At 37.8% G+C, this 20237-nt stretch overlaps 1 protein-coding gene across 26 annotated transcripts in view; it reads left to right on the top strand.

The window, feature by feature from the left end:
• The window catches only part of DTNA (dystrobrevin alpha), a 393764-nt gene that overhangs the window by 282829 nt on the left and 90698 nt on the right, over nt 1–20237 (top strand). For all 26 annotated transcript variants that reach the window (XM_030810583.1, XM_012506352.2, XM_030810579.1 and 23 more), the window contains one exon: nt 13368–13581. In XM_030810583.1, coding sequence (XP_030666443.1) covers nt 13368–13581 — 214 coding nt within the window. The remainder of the gene's footprint in view (nt 1–13367; nt 13582–20237) is intronic.

Genomic DNA, 20237 nt, shown 5'->3' with positions numbered 1-20237 from the left:
TTCAACCAGGAATAGACAGAGACTTTATTAGGACCAGTGCTTAGTCTGTTTCCCCAGGAAGCAGACCTCAGGACAAAACTTGCATAGAAGCAGCTCACTGGGATAGTGAACCCAGAACAAACTGAAACCAGGAAGGGAGGAAAGCTGATAGACAGTGCAGGAATTTCCAAGAAACCTTGTCCAGTGCACTCCAGAACTGTCCATTCAGGAGACAAAAGGAGAGAGTTCTAATCTAGCTGCTCTGTCCTGCATTGGTCAATGGTTGCCTACAGGAGTTAATATCCTCATGCTTCTAGATTGCACATGTGTGAGTGGTAGCTAGGTTCCAGGTGTTTGTACTGAGACATCAGAGGTATGCAGAAAGAGCCTGAGGCCAGCCATTGTCCGGTTGCAGCTGCATCAACCTGGTTAAAATCTGTGTGGTACCAGTCACGTGTGCAGGGGCAGGAGAAAGAGGCAGGGCCAAGAGGATTTCAAAAGGTACACAAGAGGGGTCTGAAATATCACTCACTTAATTTTCATTATTCAGGGTTCTTCATCACTATTTTTCATTGGCTTTCTTAAAAATTTTGTTTTAATTGAAAAAGAGTAGTATACATTAATATGTATGGAGTACAATATGATGTTATGATAAGGTAGACATTGTGTAATCATTAAAACAGGCTAATTGACATATACATCTACCTTACATACTTATCATTTCTTTGTAATTAGAGCATTTAAAATCTAATCTTTTAGCGATTTTGAAATATACATTATTAACTTTAGTCACCATGCTGTGCAATAGATCACTAAAACTTATCCCATTGGCCTTTAAAGTTTTTTTAACAAAAGATACACTCCTCATGTTCTTTATACTATATTGATTTATGTATGACCTCACTCAGAATACCTATAAATGACCTGTACTGCTGATTAACCACCTAGAGATCTCTTCATCCCAAATTCTAGTCCTATTTCCCAAGCAATTTTCTATGCACTAGGGAGCTGGGCCACAGCTATTTTCTGAATGAATGAATTAATAAATAAATAAATAATGTAGATTTTCTGTTATTTATCTGTATTTATTCTCATTGCACAGAGAATTGTATAGATATAGATATATAATACAGAATGAATGAAGTAAAACTAATACAGTTGCTACTTACTCACTTTTTTCAATGGCCAGATGTACTTTGTCTATTTGAGTTTATGTTGGCCAGATGGGCACATAATTCAGAGTCAGTGAGTTCAAAAGTTCTAAAGGACAAATAGGAGACAGTTCCTCATGGCTGCCAGCCCTATCAATGCTCTTTCAGAAGGTGGCCTCTGGCTTCTAGGATTCTGGCCACAGCTCAAGTTACTACATAAGAAATAAGAAAGGTTCTGTGGAAAACTATGCCCAGTAAAGCCTTGTGGAGCTTTCTTAGAACACTGAGGTAAAGGAAAAGCTTCTAAGGATTATATATAATGCCGGGCATCCAGTAGGTGCCCTACTCTATTCCACTCACTAAGCATTATTGAGAACCCAGTTTGAACGAGGTATTACGCAAAGAGTTGAGAGGAATGCAAAGATTAACAAAACATAGCCCATGTCCTCAAGATGCTAGCATGTAGTTCTGTGGTTTTTAAGTTTACTCCCATGTATCTTTTGGAGAAATTGATGAAAGCCATGGACCTATGTTTCAAAACATACATGACCCTAAGCATAAAATTTAGCCCGTAATTTTATATTTAGCTCATGATTTTACATGAATTGGAATTTATAATTCCAATTATGGAATAATATAAAAATTTCAGGAAAAAACTTGTCTATTAATAACTATGGAAAATGTGTAGTGTCATAAATGGTCCAATAGGTATGTGAAGGGCTCTGGGAGCAACAAAAGGGAGAAAGTAATCCTACCTGAGGGTATCAGAATGGGCATCCTCAGGGATATGGCATGTGTGTGCTACCTTGAGGGATGGTGATTGTAGGGCACACCTGGTGGAGGGAGCAGGCTGAGTAAAGGCACATACAAGAAAGCCAAGGGAATGTTCTGGAATTTAAGAAGTCCAGTGTGGCTAGAGCATAGGACTCTTGGAAGAAGCTGGAGAATAGTGGGAGATGGGACTACAGACTAGTAGACTGAGGTCCAGACACTGATTTTCATGCTTAGCCTGTTGCATTTTACTCAATAGGCAATGGAGAATGGCATGACCAGAGCAGAACCTTATAATATTTCTTAGGATCGATAGAAAGAGACGGAAAGTTGAGGTGAGTAGTAGGCTTGCTTCTAAGTAGAAGGCTTTTACAAGTCTAGATTAGGGCACTAGAATGTAGGGAATGGTAAGACGACATTAAAGATGTGAGGTCTAAAAGCCCTTTATAAAAGACTATCCACAGGAGAAATAAGATACAAGATTTTCTTGCTTCTAAAGTGATTAATATTCTGAATAAAGTTAAACACTGTCAATGAGAAATTAGTTATCATTCAGATCTGTCTTTTCATTTACCTTCTCTTATTATTTTTATAATCCTTGGTATAATACTTTAAAACTAATGGGCTTAATAAATGCTTGTTCAATTGAATGTTTTTAGATTTCATTTATAGTATGACAGCTATTGAGTCAACAATTTTCAAACCTCATTTTGAATAATGATTCTGGTCTACAGACACAATTTAAGGAATACTGAATACCTTTTCCTAATAGGCAATGGATGTACTACCAGGGTCTGTGAAGACTGGCATGATATTCAATTTGATTTTACGCCAAAAGTATGTTGTAGACCTTTTCATGAAGGTTTATTACATCACCTTAACCAGGAAATTACAGTGAAACTAAAATGTTATCTCTGTAAGATATGATGCTTCTCTCTAAGGATCCTTAGCAAAGAGAACTGCGTTGGAGACAAAAGCTTGCTTTCAGAGCCAGAAAGACGTTGAGATTGGAAGCATAAAAAAGCGTGGTGAGCTACTCAGCTGTTGTTTGGGTTCACATTTTATAAAGGTATAGCTCATGCTCATTAATGGAAAACAAATCTGAAGATTGTGCCTTTAGTAACATTTTCTTTCTGATTTCAATGTTTGGTTAATGTGGGTGATGGCTAATAGCTTCAGTGTAATCACATAAAAATATATCTATTGACCCTGGCAAAGCACACCATTTAACTGAGTCCTTCTTCCCTAAAAGATTTTTAAATACTATTTTCTCATGATAAGAGGCCTGAACAAGGGCATACAAATAAATTATTTATTTTAGAGCTCTTAACTACTAGGTAATTTGCACCTGGCTTTCTTGGCCACAGTGCTCCCAGGAAATTCCTCTGAATCAAAGGAGCATCAGTTTTCTATTCTTCCTGTCTCTTGTCTAACTCCATTCTTTAAGTTGTGCTCCATAGCAGTGGTTCTCAAACTTTATTGTCTAACAAAATCATCTAAGAAGCTGATTATACCTAGGGATGCGCTGGCCACACTCAAGACCTATGGAATCAGACTCGATAGTCTGAGACCCACTCATGGCTCTAAAGAACAGCCCTGGTTTCCACCACCACAATTCTTAGCTTTAGATAGGGCTCTGAATTAGCTCACATAGTAGTCTGAAAATGAAATTAAACATTTAACTTTATGAGATTCAAATCTTTAATAAAATATAAAAACAAAGATATTCCCTCCTTGAAAAATTAAGAGTGTTATATACTGGGCAATAGAAATGAATAGTTATAGACCCTGCTTTCCTCTAAGCTCCAACACAAATTTCTCTGGCTCTAGGTCAATACAAAATCTAAATGCACCATCATCGTTCTTTGCTCTGTGCCACTGTTCACTGAACCCACTTCTTCCTGGAGTATCTTTCCCTCCTTATCTCCATCTATGCACTTTCTGCTGCGTTTTAGGAGTCAACTTGAGCCTTACCTCCTCTTCCAAATCTTTACATAGTTTCCAGCCCACAAAGCATTCCTGTATTTTGAGCTCCTGCAGCACTTTTCTTTTTAATCTGTGCTATGGATGTGAGCTTTGGACACCACAGTGTCTTGTGGTGATCTTCAGTTAGGTCATCTGAGTGTGTCTCTCCCCATAAGACTTACAATCTTTTTTATAGTCAGGCTCTCATATTTTGTTATATCACCAATAACATCAACCATAATGCATTGTAGAGCCTTTAAAATGCTGGTTGGATTTAATTTCTTTGAAACTATTATGGAATCTAGCTGCTTGTTCCATTTCCCAACTCTGCGTGTATATGCATATGGCAGTCTTTCTCCATATGTTACAGCCTGCATGTGTGATTGATGCATGGCAACTAGTGATACACTGAAATATTCTTTTTTTTTTTTTTTTTTGAGACGGAGTCTTGCTCTGTCGCCCAGGCTGGAGTGCAGTGGTGCGATCTCGGCCCAGGTTCACACCATTCTCCTGCCTCGGCCTCCCAAGTAGCTGGGACTACAGGTGCCTGCCACCATGCCTGGCTAATTTTTGTATTTTTGGTAGAGACAGGGTTTCACCGTGTTAGCCAGGATGGTCTCAATCTCCTGACCTCGTGATCCGCCTGCCTCAGCCTCCCAAAGTGCCGGGATTACAGACATGAGCCACCACACCAGCCCCTGAAATATTTGATTTGAAATTGAACTAAACTCATAATCACTGTGATACAGTCTCCCATGGATTTATAACATCATTTCATCCATTAAAGGGAAAACAAACCTCAAGTTATAGAAGAAAGCTCACATTAAGGGACAAATATCTTTATAACTGACAGAGTGAGGCAAAGAATTGAAAGAATTTTTGTGAGTGGAAAATTGTTATAATTCTACCTGAATATGACAGTAAATTTTAATGCCTCTCTGTTTGCTCTCAAAAATAAGAATAATGCCTAAAATTTATATAGTACTTTATATTTTACTGTTTTCCCATGTACATTTTCATTGTTCCTCAGAACACAATCTGAAAGGATATTATTATTCCCATTGTACAAATGAAGAAACACTTGAATCCCAGTCTCTCAGTTCATGTTTCTCTATAAGAGAAAATAGATAATATGTATATATAAATAACAAATCCCACTGTATACCTCTGAATAGATACAATTTTTGTATGCCAACTGAATATTTTGAAATCTAAAAGGAGAGAAAATAGATTATTATTGCATGCTCAATGCAGTTATTTAATATCTCTATCTCCTCCTTCTCTGACACACACGTAAGTTCTGTGTGATTAGGGACCTGCCTATTTGTACACTCCAATTCTAGAAACCAGAACAGCACTGCAACACAATAAGGACTGAATAAACACATATTGTATGAGGGAAGTTATAAGACTAAGATGGAAGACTACAAAATGCAGCCAGTGAACAGCTTAGGGTAATGAGTCTCAGGAACCTAGTGTCACTCCTGACATTCTCAAGGGGCTAAGTTCCTCTCCCCACCTCCTCACACCCCAGTTCTGTGAAGCCTGGCCCACATGTGAGCTCCTTAAAAGCATTTTTACTTAAAGTCTACTTGGTGCTTAGAATACTGAATGAAACTTTCCATTTGAGAGTTGTCGTAGGAACAAGACAATGCTTATATGCGTGTTCATCTGTTCATTCTAAGGACATTGGAACTTTGTTTGATAACTAAAAGAATGAATCTCCATAATTAACTTTTCTACAAGCTAGCAAATGTATTTTAAGAATCTGCTATATGAAAGAACACAATTTGGCACTTCAAACCCGGTGTGTAAACTAATCAGAAATATTACCTGAACTTTGTTCCTGTACTCTGAAGAGTGTAATTGCAATGGAAATTCATGCCGGGAATATTGCACTGAAGGTCAGGAAATTTACATCTAGGGAGGGGAGAACTGGATGCATTTTCAGAAGAAACAATTTATCTTTGTTGCTATGGGGATTCCTGCATATATCTGCATATCTCAAAGAGGGGAAAACAAGTCATAACAGAAACCTCAGACACCATTCGCCCTCACTTTAAGCACGGAGGGCAGGGTGGAGATTGAGGGAGCATGTGCATGGATATATACACACACACACACACAACCACACACAACACTGTCTACACGCAAGAGGATATATGTATTCCCAATAGCAGATCAACAGATTATACCCAATTTCCAGCATAACTACAATTTCCTTTTCTCCTAATTAAAGCACATGATAATGCAATGAGTGACCTTCTTAGGGATTAAGCCTAAACCCCTCTAAAATAATATGTATATATATCCTTATACAAATCACTCTTAAACTGCACAAATTAATTTATGGTAATCAGCTTCTTGCAATACACCTCACAACCTATGAAGACATATCAGGCTGTCTTGATGCCAAAGGACTGAGAACTACTGACTTAGAGAAGCGCTTCTTATACTTAAATGTGAATACAAACTGCCTAGATATGTTGTTAAAATGCAGATTACGATTTTCTAGGTCTGTGTGGGAGCCTAAGAGATGCAGCATTTCTAAATAGCCTGTGTTTTGTTACTACAAGTGTGATGTTGGACCACCAGTATCACCAGGAATCCATTTTACAACCTTGCAGGTGGTTCCATTGTGAAGCCACAGTTGAGGAACACTATTCCATAATGACTAAAGCTAAGTCACTATAATTGTCTACTGACCTTTCTCAGCTGCAAGCCCTTTGAAAACCTTCTAAAAGTTTATAATCAGTGGTTGTCAGAATCACCTGAGAGTTTTGTCAAACTCCTTTTCCACTGTTTTATATTTTGGACTCAGGAGATGGTAGAGTCTGGGTTTGAGAATTTTGAGATCATCAAATGCTTTAGAAAAAGAACATCATGCTTAGATTCAGAGACTTGGACCCAGCCTCAGGGATTCAAGAAAGGCTGGCCCTGGACTAAATCATAAAATAGACTAAATCTTGAAGTTGTCTTTTTGATATTTTTCTCCCCCATATTTTATCCAACTTACATGATTCTACTATTTCTAATAAAGTTTACGAATCAGCCATCTCTATCTAGGTATAACTAGGTTTGTCATTTTAGCACTTTTCCCACGGATGCTTGGATTTAAGTCATCTCTGTGAATGAAGGACTCCATCTCCCATTAAAATAGTGCAAGATGTCAGAAAACACATTAAAAATATCTCTCGAGATAAACAAATTCTCCTTTACCCATCTGCAACTCTCCCCACAACACCCTAACCTAGCCCTTTCTACCTGAGATTGCCTGAATTTATAGAAAACCATTGAAGCTTTGTCTATTTCCATGTATGTATATAAGAACAAATCTTAGGTCTTAGTAATTAATGCCTGAAATCAACACTATTACCATTACTTTTAAGATTCCATGAAGAACTAAATATTAGGTTAAGAATGCATTTTGTCTATTCTCGATGTGGTTATTGTTAACTAAGGAATTTCATTATACAAACTGTTGCCTTTCCTAGTATATTAATATAAAATATACACAATTGTATAGATGAGGGAATTCCTCCTATCTCCTGTGCCTAGTAGCAGGTGCTCTATTATGGACGACTGAAGTTTGATAGCTATTTAGTAAAATACGCGCAGTGCCATCTAGTGGTTCATAATCATTATTGCACAACCTAAATGTCATCTAAAATGATTTAACTAGCACAACAGTAAGCAACATATTTATACAACTGTCAGACTTTTAAAACAGACTTCTTAATAACTTCCTGATGAATCTCAACTTAGCATTTCTCAGTGTCACTATTTAAATCAACAAAAGGCTTATGATGCTTAAATTTCTCAATAACTAATGTATACTGAATGCTTATTATACAATGCTTATTATAAGCACTATGTGAAGTGCTTTATGTGAAGTATCTCATTTGACCCCCTAAAACAACCGAGTAGTAGAGAAAATAGTATTGTCCTCATTTTACAGGCGAGGAAACTGAAACCTAAGGAAGTTAAGTGACTTGCCCAAGGTCATAGGGACAGTCAGTAGGGGAACCCAGCCACTGCCCTGGTTCCTGCACCTTCTGCACTATGATTACACCTCCCAAGGTAGTCGCCAATGAAATAAAGTTTCCATGAAACCTTTATGAAAGATAGCCTCCTCACCAGGTTTCTAATGACCCGATGTGGTAAAATCAACTTAAACTCCACTAACTCAAAATTTGTGACAACTAAACTGACCAAGTGTCTGCTTTTGTGGCTGCAATGCACTTTGTGATTCTTTTACTTCACCCACATAATATGTCATCAAGATTATGGGTTGATTAATTTATTGAAATTGGGATACTTGGCTAAAATTTAGTTTTGGACTCACAGATCTTATAAATTCATAATAGAATAATATGGCTTTAGATCAGAGTGTATTTAGTTATTTTAATACAAATAGCTCATTTCTTCAGCACCTATTATGTAAATACATGTTCTCTTCTAATCTCACTATAACTGCCTCTGGATGGAATTCATTTCCTAATTTATAAAAAATGAATAATACAATGTATAAACAAAATATTATTACATTTTATTTTTATTAATAAAATTTGCCCAGTTTTGCAGTTATTTCCGGAGCCAGGAACGAAACCTTAATCTTTGTGGCTGCAAAATCTGAATTCTTTCCACTATGCCACCGCTGGAAAATAAGGGGTACAATGTGCGTGACTGCAGTTTTTTCTGCATAGTACCACCTTTTAGACAAAAATACTGCCATCCCTTACTGGAACTAAAACAATATGCTCCAACTACTTCCCACTGTGTGCCTGTCCATCTCCACTCCTTTCTTCCCTTAAAGTCAGAAATGACATTTTTAAGCTGCATTCCTGATCATGTTGCTGTCCTACTTAAAACCCATGTCTTCATACTCAGCATAAAGAGCCTAATCCTTATCGTAGTTATGGTGCTCCTGCAACCTTATCTTGTTCTCCTGGCCCCATCAAGACCATATCATAATCCCATTTTATACCTAGCGTGCTATATGTCACAGTATGTCACTATTTCTGATCACCCGTTTGTGTGATTATGTGAGTCATGTCTGTATTCCCACCAGACTGTTAGCTCCCATAGGCAGGAACCACATCTATATTGTTTGTATTGAGTCCTCACAATCTACCATAGTGTTTGCATATAATTATGAAAACTAGTTTTACTTAAATCATTTTAAATTATCTATTCTCACAGTTAGCCAGAATTATTTTATTTTTCATGAAATATTTTTCTTTTACGTTTCCTTGTATTAGGACCTTGAATATGTAAGCACAGAAATGCAGCATATTTATGTTTAATAACTTTCATATAATTTCTAGATATTTGTTTATAATAATAAACAATTATTATCTCCTACATGACATGCCCTATTCCAAGTGTTTTACAGGCATTATTTTATTCAGTTGTCATAGTAATCATCCGAAGTAGATGCTATTTTCAGTTCCACTTTTCTAACATGAAGATTCAGAGAAATTAAGTAATTAGACTGACAGTATACCTAGGATTCAAACCAGTGTCTCTATGATTCTTCATGACTATGCCTCATTGCGTTTTAGAAAGCAAATGCATCCTTAGAAAACCCTGTTTCACTGTTGAGTCATTTCTTTGTCATTCTTTCATTTAGTCAAAAGACATTTACCAAGTTCCTATGTGTAAGGCAGTGTGAGGGGCACTAGGGGTGTGAACAGTTATCACAATAGACAGTCTCGTCCTGTGCCACATGCAACACAGAATGGGAAACAGACAACCTATTGATCCACACAAGAGTGCCCACTACATGCTGTGATGGGGAAGGACAGAGCTCTAAGGTGGTGCATGCAAGGGGTATGAAACCTGGAGACAGGGTTTCTGATCCAGCCCAGAAAGATATCCTTGAGGAAGTGATGTTGACACCAAGGTATAGTAGATGAGATGTAGATGAGAAGTACACAGGGCCTAGATGAAAAAAGAAAAGAAAGAAAAAAAACTGCAATCCTTGTTTAGATTTCAAATTAATGGGAAGTTATTAAAGGACTTTAAGCAGCATACAATTTTTTTTTTTTTTTTTTTGAGACAGAGTGTCTCTCTGTTGCCCAGGTTGGAGTGCAGTGGCGCAACCTCAGCTCACTGCAAGCTCCGCCTCCCAGGTTCACACCATTCTCCACGCAGCATACAATTTTAAGCAGCATACAAGTGATATGTCAAATTACAGTTTAGAAATCACACTCTGGCTGCAGTGAGTAGAAAGGGAGTACAGAAAGAATGAAGAAAGAACGGACTCGGCCAAACAGTAAGCGTGATAGCATTGGGTAACGAAATTGGGTGGTGGCAATAAAGGTTCATAGAAATGGTGGGATTACAGTGGTGTTTAGGAGATATACAGTCCATAGGACTAGGTCATTGATAGAACCCAGAAATTAAATCTCCCTGGAGGGAGAATAGGCAGCGGGAGGATGGTGGCATTCACCAAGGAAGGGAATCCCAGAGCGGGCAAGGGGAGAGATGAGTATGGGCTGCTCACGCTGAGGCTGAAGTACCTAAAGAACCCTTATGTGGGCATGCATATGTGGGAACCCTTATGTGGGACACACCTGTGGGTCACTCCCATGGGCCTGGATAATTCCACCACTGGGAATTCTAAAAGAGTTTCCTATTCCTTGCAATGGCTCATCGAGAGAAACTTAAGCATCCAGATTCCCTCCCTCTGCCAACAGCCATTTAGCTTTCTTGACATATACCCATCTCCCTCCCATGCTCAAGTTCCCAGTCCATGCTTCTCTCCCCAGATGCCTGTTCCACATCATCCACAACCAGGAACTGGGTGAGAATAGGTCACAGGGACCAAGCAGGACGACAGGCTGGATGTCATCAGCACTGCTCTCTTTGAATCCTGCACCCAGACACATCCTGATGTCTAGATCCAGATGATTCACAGATCAAATCTATAGGGAGTAATTAGAGGAATCCCGGCTCTTCCCAACTAGAATTTAAATAAATAAATAAATTTTGTTTATAAATGCCATTTCCCTGGGAGTGTTTTGCTTGCTAGATTGAAGAGTTGGATAAATAACGCCAAGAAATACAAGTAATTTCCTTGTTGATTAATTCTTGATATACAGAAAAGTTTACAAATTTGAAATCACTTAAATCTGAATTTTTCCAAAACTAATAAATATTTATTTTAGTTGGTATGTGATTTGTACTCATCTGCTCCAAATCAGAGATATATTGCAATATATTTTTCTTTTGACATGACTCACATTATTCACTTGTTCATCTATAAGGCATTGTCTGCTAGGTACCAGGAACTACCACTTTTTACTCTATGCATTTTTCCATTTTAGGAATGCCAGCCCCATTTTATAGATGAAGGAAGTGAGACTCTAAGTCTTAGAGGCTAAGAGGTCATGCACTTGTCGTAGAAGAGCCAGATTTGCAACCTAGGTCTTTGGACTCCAAGTCCAGTGCTCCTTGAGCACAGGTATCTTCCCTTCATAACATAAAACATTATTTTGAGTAATTGTTAAAGGTAACAGCAAAAATCTAAGTAAAGGACACAGTAACGGTTCTATGTAACCTGTTTTTTTTTTTTTTTAGTTTAGAGATTTGCATAATCTACTCATCTCTTGGATCTCAATATGCACACAAACTTAGTTATGAGAACCATACTTTAGGTTTTTGTTTTTCTTTATGCCTAATTTGAAAATAAGAATGTCTGAACAGATTGTTCTCTGTCTCTTAGGGTCCTATGGTTAGAGATCCTGCAGTTAAACTTAGCCTGGGAAAAGGGTCTGACTTCCAAAACTGTTGGCTAGTTGGCCCATTTGTTATTATAATGGAAGAAATTGGTGATAAGTTCTCCTATACCAAAAGTCAGAAACCATAGATCTGTTCTGAAAAGCAAAAGTAAAGAGAGAAGCCAAGAAAACAGTCACATAGCTCAATTCATAGTAGAAGCTTATTAGATATAGAGCCAGGAGTGAGTAATGAGGTAGAAGACAAAAAATAAGGAGCTGTTAGTGAAAAAGTATATATACAGTGCATATTTCTCAAAAATGGAAACTAATTGTTATATTTCATTGAGAATAAACAAAATATTTATTTGCAAATGCAAAAGCATAATGAAAAGTCAACCTTAAATGGTGAAGATGTGGAGGAACTGGAACTCTCATATACTGCTGATGGGAATGTAAGATGGTTCAACTACTTTTGGAAAATACTTTGGAACTTTCTTTAAAAATTAAATATACACTTACCGTGAAACCCAGCCCTTTCATTTCTAAGTATTTACTTAATATTTTTTAATGATTTTAATATTTTGAATCCCTCATTATCTAAGAGAAATGGAAGCCATATATCTTTACAAAGACTTGTACGTGATTGTTCATAGCAACTTTATTCATAAACAAAAACTGAAAAACAACCCAAATATTCATCAACAAGTGAGTTGATAACCAAATTGTGATATATCCATATAATGGAATACTACTCAGCAATAAAAAGGAGAAAACTATTGATACTTTCAGCAATACATGTATGAATTTCAAAATAGTTAACACTAAGTAAAAGAATCCAGACCCAAAAAAGAGTGTTTAGCATGTACTTACAGTTATTAAGAATTGAAGTTTTCAGCAGAAAGCAAATCAATGGTTGCCTGGAACAGGGAATGAGGATGGATTGCAGAGGAGCATGAGAAAACTTTTGAGGGTGAGGACATGTTCTTTATCTTGGTCGTGGTCATGGTTTCTGGGATCTCATAACAAGACCTCAGGGCAAATAGGGAAGAAAATAGAAACAGCTTTCATGACTACCCTAGTGAAAGTAACCATGACTTAAATCAGCTGGTAATAATGTAGCCAAGAAACTTATTGTTCTTGACCAGCCTAGTTCAGTGATGTGTGACTTAGTTCTGCTGCTGCTGCAGTGTGTACATAACTTTTCCTTTATACCTTGTCTTCTTGCCTACCTTAACTTTCTTTTTTTTTCTTATTTCCAACAGCATACTACTAAAAAACACATAAATAAATGAAAACATTTTAAATACTCAAATATAATTTGGACATCCTTTCAAACACTAGAATTTAAATGTTGGCCTTTTCTTTTTGAGGGGGCAGGGTGTGCAATGGGGAAATAACTTTTAAACCGATAGACTTGGATCTGAATGCCAGTCTTGCCATTGACTCCTCTTCTACCTTTGCATTTGTCAGTTCAGTTTCCAGATCCTCAGTTATCTTACATGTAACACAGGGATAATAGCTGTATTTCAAGGGTGATTGTGAAGATTGGAAATAACTATCTATTGTGGTGGTCAGTAAATAATTTGCTTGCTATTATATAATGCACATCAAGTCTTAGAGATAATGCACAGCCTATGTTCATTTACTTATGTTGACCCCCTGCAAGAGCTGCACACATGTGAGATACCTAGAAAAAAACAGGACAGAGGGTCATGTAAACTGATGTATTTGCCTTCCATTACTTTGGGCTGATGTGTTAACTCTGCTTTAATTGTAGTGCACCTGGTGGACATATGGAATGTCATAGAAGCATTGCGGGAAAATGCTCTGAACAACCTGGACCCAAACACTGAACTCAGCGTGTCCCGCTTAGAGGCTGTGCTCTCCACCATTTTTTACCAGCTCAACAAACGGATGCCAACCACTCACCAAATCCACGTGGAGCAGTCCATCAGCCTCCTCCTTAACTTCCTGCTTGCAGCGTTTGATCCGTAAGCACCCTCTGAATGTCTGTTCCTCTCTACATGTTTGGCTTTCACTTCCTGTCTTACTTGGTCTTTTTCCCAAATAATTTCGTATCTCTCTCTTTTTTTTTAACTCTCTTTTTTCTTACAGTGGATGCTTATGTCAGTAAAGTCTCCATGTGTTTAATATACATTTTAAATGCTGTGAAAAAGACTAGAGAGTAAAATGGTGCCAGAGGAACTTGAGGACAATTGTATTTTATGTGCTGACCTTTTGTTAACTTATCCCATGCTTCCTGGAAGCCGTGGATGCTCGAGAGGATTGCCTGTGGAGCGATTTAATGAAGCGTGAAGTGGGAGGATGTTTTTGACTCTCTTATTTGCAAATTGTTTAAGACAGTGTTTCTGAGGTGTCCTAACAAGGCCCTACAGCAAACAAGAAAGAAATTGAAAAGGATTTCTTGACTATCCCAGTCAAAGTAACTATGACTTGCGTTAAATGGACTGGTCAATTTGTGTTTCAATCATAAAATAATGGGATGCTGTCCACAGACCACAACTGAAGCTCAGCTTCATTTTTGTATAATTTGCCCTTGTAGAATCAGAGAATTTCAGGGCTGGCTGAGATCTTAAAGACTGTTCGTCCAAATATCTCATTTTACAGATGAAGGAATTGAAGCACAAAGAAATTGTCACTTGTTTGGTGTCTCGCAGCATGTTAGTGGCCTAGCGGGGACTTAGGTGTTCAACAAAGGCTTCTTTACCAAGGTATTTGTGGATTTCCCTGAATTACATTCTCAGCCTACAATTTCAAGAGGGCTTTTTGCCAGTAGCCTCCAACCTGGACATAGGACCGCCCCCTCCACTTCCACTGCTTGTTTTGAATATTAAAAAGGAAAATTGCTAACCTGACCTTTCAGCAATCGCATTTTAAGATTCTCAGAAGGTTTTACTTAGTCTCATTGTCTGGCCAGTGCTTGGAAGTATTTACCCCCGCAGTGGAGATGTTCCATCCAGGCTAATGTTATTTCGCAATTCACAAAAGCTACCAGCTGTCACTTTGCAACTTAGAGTGTTAACAGAATCGTTCCTGCTCAGTTTTTCCAGTGTGCATTATTGTCTTCGTGATTTTTATATTTTGAGAAATTCTTCAGTTAAAATCAACAATTTTACAACTAGCATTCCAGGTTGGTAGATTCTTTACTTTGGCTGTGCACACTTCAGAACGAGATGTACTGCTCTGGCTTAATCACTATGGTAACTGGATGGTGGGGCAGGTAAAGAGGACTGTGGTTCCACATGACAGGCAGCAGAGGCAGCAGAATGGAACCTGGCCATGGCATTTCTGTAGTGGCATTTCTAACCTGGCCCTGTGACAAGAGTGTGGCAGCTTTCAGATTTGCCCCTAAAGATGTCAAGGGACTTATTTGTTAGAAATGTAACAATGGAAACTGCAAAAAGAGAAATATAATATCTCACTAATTCCTGGAGTATTGCTAGAGAACTCATAAAGAATCAAAGCCAAAGAATCATTTGCACCCACTCCATAAATATAGACCAGAAGCCAGACTAACAATAAGGAAGGGGGTATTTTGTGAGATATATAGGATTCACACTAATATAGTTAGATTTTTCACTTTTGGTCAGAAATATTGGCTAGATCAGTTCTAAATATAGAGCTATGAACGGTCTCCTAATAGCTGCTGAAAATATAGCTGAATCATTTCAAGACTGATGAAAAGCTAAGTTTGACATCTATCCCAAGGTAAGGAAAAATTCACAAAAAAGTTCAGAAGAAATCTTTATTTGGTGCCTATTCTTCGTATAGATAGGAAGCCTCCTGATGTGTACTTTCAATAATCTCATTGTAGTAGATTTATAAACACATCCACATAGACAAATTTCACTGCAAAGATTTATAAACACATCCATGTAGAGATCCTACTCTGCAGACACTTCTGCGTTTGCTCCTTCAGCATAGCAAATGAGCATAGGCAGTCCTACTGACACTCAAATTTTCCATCTGATGGCATGGAATTTTGGATGTGAAATGTAAGCCATCAGGAAGTACAGCTAACTGGATATGTAATTTAGAAGTGAATATAAGAAGAGAAACTTAAGAATAAAATAAATGTTCAAATTCTATTTCTTATAATAGTAAACTCCAATTTATCCAAATGAGACCCAGCGTGGAAATCTGATGCCACTTCCTACCACCTGTCCCACGACAGAGTCCAAGTGTTTAAGGGAACCGTCTGTATTTTGGCAGACATGAATGATCCTGATACTACTAAAAGAAAGATGTGCTGTTGCTATTACAGAATCACTGAAACATTTAGGGGATTTTCTCCCATTTGCCATATTTTAAATGGACATATAAATAAAGAGGGAAAAAATCCAAAATAAAAATTAGAGATGCCTTAAGAACCTAGACTCTGAAGAAGTGATGCTAAAAATAAATAAAAAAGAAAGGCAGTATAGTGATTTAAACTCACAAAGAATAAGAACTTGGATTCAAAGAAACTTGGCCATTTTGTGGGGGAGGGGATGGTGCCTTAAGATTCACTAGACTCCCGGGTAGTTGAACTTTGTGAAGAAAGTGGTAACCTGAGATGAGGATTGATGCCTCCTTTACTGGGATGTACTTCTGAGAACCAGGCTTACCTTCCCACAGCCATAGCTCCCCAAGAATAGCATTCCGTCTCCCACCAAAAAGAAATCTGGATCTCAATTTTCATACCAGGATGCTTAACTGCAGGCTGTAATCAGTTTCCTGGTTATAAGGTTTCTCTCTGCTCGTTGGCAAGTCAGCCACTCAGAAGATATGATAACTACATCCGTAGATGATTTCTACAATGTCGGGGGTGGGCAGTGGACCCCAGTGGTTTATGCTCATGCTTGCCATTCTGTCCCTGAAGACACAGTTCCTTGAGTCCAGAAGATTTTTGTTCTTTGTGACATTCCTTTTAAAAATGGCTGTATTCCTGGGAGGGGGTCACCCAGGGAGCAGTTACCAACCAACTTCTAAGCAAATCTCTCCATGGCCAGATGTTATCTTTTTTAAGGTGTCTAGGGGAATGGATGAGTGTGCCTGAGAAGGATGGGAAAAGAGATGTCAGAAATGAGACCAGGGGCTGAGAGGGAAGAAGATATGTGAGGGAGCAGCCAGAACTTGAGCCAGTCTCTTCCTCTTGTCCATTTCCTCCGATCACCCCAGGAACTGGCCTCCCACCTCCCCTTCTTTGCTGCCAGGAGCCTTCCACTCCTCGGTCTCCTCCAGAATCCCAGAATCCCCCCAGCAAACTGGCAGCAGCTTCTTCTGTCACCTCTTGTCCATATTCTATTGAGGAGGGGGAAATCTCTTTGAGGTCTTCAAAGGACCTTCAATGTTGTTCTTATTATTTTGTAGGAAATAGAACTCAAAAGAAAAACATTGCAGAAAGTTAAAAGATGAAAATAATTCTTAAAAGCCTATAATGTGCAGCCTTTTTGAGAGGTGCAGTCACAAACTCTGAGGCTCTGTGGAGTCTTTCGCCTGTCATGGTCAAGTTGATCACCTTTCCACAGGTCCACCTCTCCTTGCACCTGATTCTGCTATTGTCTTATAGTGCATGTCTGACTGTTTATATGACTGCCTCCCACAGACTTCTTTAGGAAAGGACCATATTTTATTCTTCTTCTTATGAACAGCACCTGAGACCACAGCCAACACAAGAATGAATCAATGAATGAAAATCCAAGATTGATCTTTCTGAGCTCTTGTCATACTAATTTCTTTTAACTATTTTTTTTTTTTTTTAAGACCGAGTCTCACTCTGCCGCCCAGGCTGGAGTGCAGTGGCACAATCTCAGCTCACTGCAGCCTTCGCCTCCTGGCTTCGAGCAATTCTTGTGCCTCAGCCTCCCGAGTAGCTGGAACTACAGGCGTGCACCACCACATCTGGCTAGTAATTGTGTTTTTAGTAGAGATAGGGATTCACCATATTGCCCAGGCTGGTCTTGAACTCCTGGGCTCAAGCGATCCACCTGCCTCGGCCTCTCAAAGTGCTGGGATTTACAGGCATGAGCCACCATGTCTGGCCAATTTTCTTTTAATTCTTTTTCTGAGATTAAGTCTTCCTTGATCTCCAATATATTACAAAGACTAGCGGGTCCCAGTCACCTAGATTCAGATTTTACTTCTGCTCCATGGAGAAAAAAAACAAGTGTTCATGGTTACCAATGTGGGTGATCCTATTTTTACAAAAGACTTCTATGTACTCCTCTCACTTCTCTCTGCTTCCCCAGGAAACACTAAAAACAAGTTGTCTTGACTCAATCTCATTTCAATTTAGTAGTATCTTCTTTCGTAAGACAGTTCTTCATAAAGTAGATTATGTGACTGTAGCCTTGTTTTTAGCAAATAACATTATCATATATACTCAGTCACTCAAAAATCATAGTATATGACAGTAATAAATATTAAAAGGAACAGTGATTTTCCTATTTTCAGAGGTCAAGCTATAGTCTTCCATGATAATCATAATAATTATATTAATAAATAAGATGAACTCAGTATTTACTATATGTCAACAGTCTTACTGACTCTGAACTATATTATGATTTTCAAGTAGAGGAGATAGAAAGAGGTTAAATAATTTGCAAGTCATACAGCATCATACTAAATTAGGTAAATGAGGGAAAACTCATTTTGTTTCAGGAACTGTTTTAAGCTCAGCTCTATTCATGCTTTCTGTTTCACCTTTTAAAATGAAAATTAATTAACATTTTTTCTCCCAGACTTGTTTTGCTTATTACAGGATATTATTCTGATGCTCACATTCCTAATCTTTCCAGTTTCTGGTATTTATACACATTTGAAAGAGTGTATGTGGAAGAAATATTTGGACTTAACATGTTTTACATTGTAGCATTAGGATCAGTTTTATGACAGCTACCCAGAACTACAAATCCATCACATAATAGTCTTACATAGAGAATACAAAATCCTGGTGTTTTCCTCCCTGTTTGCCATATTGCACCTTACTGGGCCATTTGAACACCCATGCCCACTGCTGAGCCTTCCAATGCTACAAAAAAGACCACGGAACTATTTCAAATGCATGGATATGAAATGCCTGGAACTCTGCCAAAATCCTTCTGTCTTTTGAATTTTAAAAATGATTCTGATATTTAATGCAAAATGTACTACAAAGTACACAACCATTTCTCTGCACCAAAAAAAAAGTATTGTTCATGTTTGAGACTATGTAGATTTGTGAAAGCAAAGAAGAAAAAACCAAAATGTTCTTTTGTTATAAAAAACCAAATGTTCTCTTTTATTATCTATACAGCCAAGACTAGATATTTAAAACAGTGTTTACTTGGCTTGGTGACTTTTTTCTTTGTACATCTTAAATTTCAAGATGTCCATAGAACATTCTCCTCTACTAACTAAAATCTTGTTCTGGTGAAAAATACTTTGTTCAAAATTTCTACACGTTGCTAAAATGGAATCACTTTCCAAAGAATTTTCACAGCTGTAGATACATTAAATATCCTAATGTCACTCATCATTTATCTGACATACTTTGAATGAGCAGCAGGTAGAATTTCAAGAGGGATGAGGAATTTCAAGGGGCATGGGGGCATTCCAACAGTATGGGCCCCTTCTATTCTGGAGAAACCCCTAGCAAACTCACCTGCCCCAGGGCTATAAGGAGTTCTTTTCCCAGATGTTTTGCTAACATTGTGGAGGGCCCAGAGCGATGACAGATCCAAATAAAGGGTTTCTGTCTGTTCACAGGTTAACTTCACTACCCCCGCAAACAAGAGTTAATTATGCCTGTGATCACTTCTAAATTCAAGGCATCACATAACTGCACAATCTAAAAGAAACGGCCATAAAGCCAATCATTATCATTGTATTCAAACACGTTATATTTCTCAATAGAAATCATAAGTGGTAAATCAGAAAGTTGCTTCTCACTTGTGCATTCATTAATTGAACTGACATATGTAAAGAGCTTGCTATGTGTTAGGTGTTATGATAGGCTGGGAATAAATGATAAGTAAGACAAGATGAAATGAGATGAGATACCCTTTGAAAAATGTGTTGTATTAAAATTAACTGTTTCTGACTCTTTATCTCCAATATATTATGAGCAAATGAAGAATAGAGACCACACCTTTTTCATCTGTATATCCCCAACCTCTAGGACAATGCTAATCAATATTTATTGAGCGACTAAATGGGTGATCCATATGAGCAAAATAATTTTCAGATAAAAAATGTGTTATAGTAGAGGCATGTTGTGGAAGCAGAGGGAGGAAGCAATTCTCTCCGTTAATTAAGCCACCAAAATGTGTGAGAAAGAGCAGTTTGAGTGCTGTGCCTCTGCTTATCAAAAATGCTTACCAAATGTTTTTGTAAAATATGTTGGTAAAAGAAGAGCTTCTGATTTTAGTACTCTTAAATAGAGAAATAATTCCTTTTGCCTGTTCAAGAAAGAATCAGTCAGAATTCAGTCTTACTTAAAAGAACTTCAAATTTCTCATGGGATTTTGTAACTTCAAACAGGAAACTCTGTTGGCAATTTGGAGAAAATTTACCTTCTCTACATAGCATCCAGACCTATCGATCAATGTCTATTTGTTGTTTTGTCTTCTTGTCAAAAACAAATATTCTCTTCCTTGCAACTTTT

This window comes from Nomascus leucogenys, chromosome 4, assembly GCF_006542625.1.
Source record: "Nomascus leucogenys isolate Asia chromosome 4, Asia_NLE_v1, whole genome shotgun sequence".
NCBI lineage: Eukaryota > Metazoa > Chordata > Mammalia > Primates > Hylobatidae > Nomascus > Nomascus leucogenys.
Note: the sequence above shows the minus strand (reverse complement) of the source record. Positions and strands in the feature narration are given on the sequence as shown.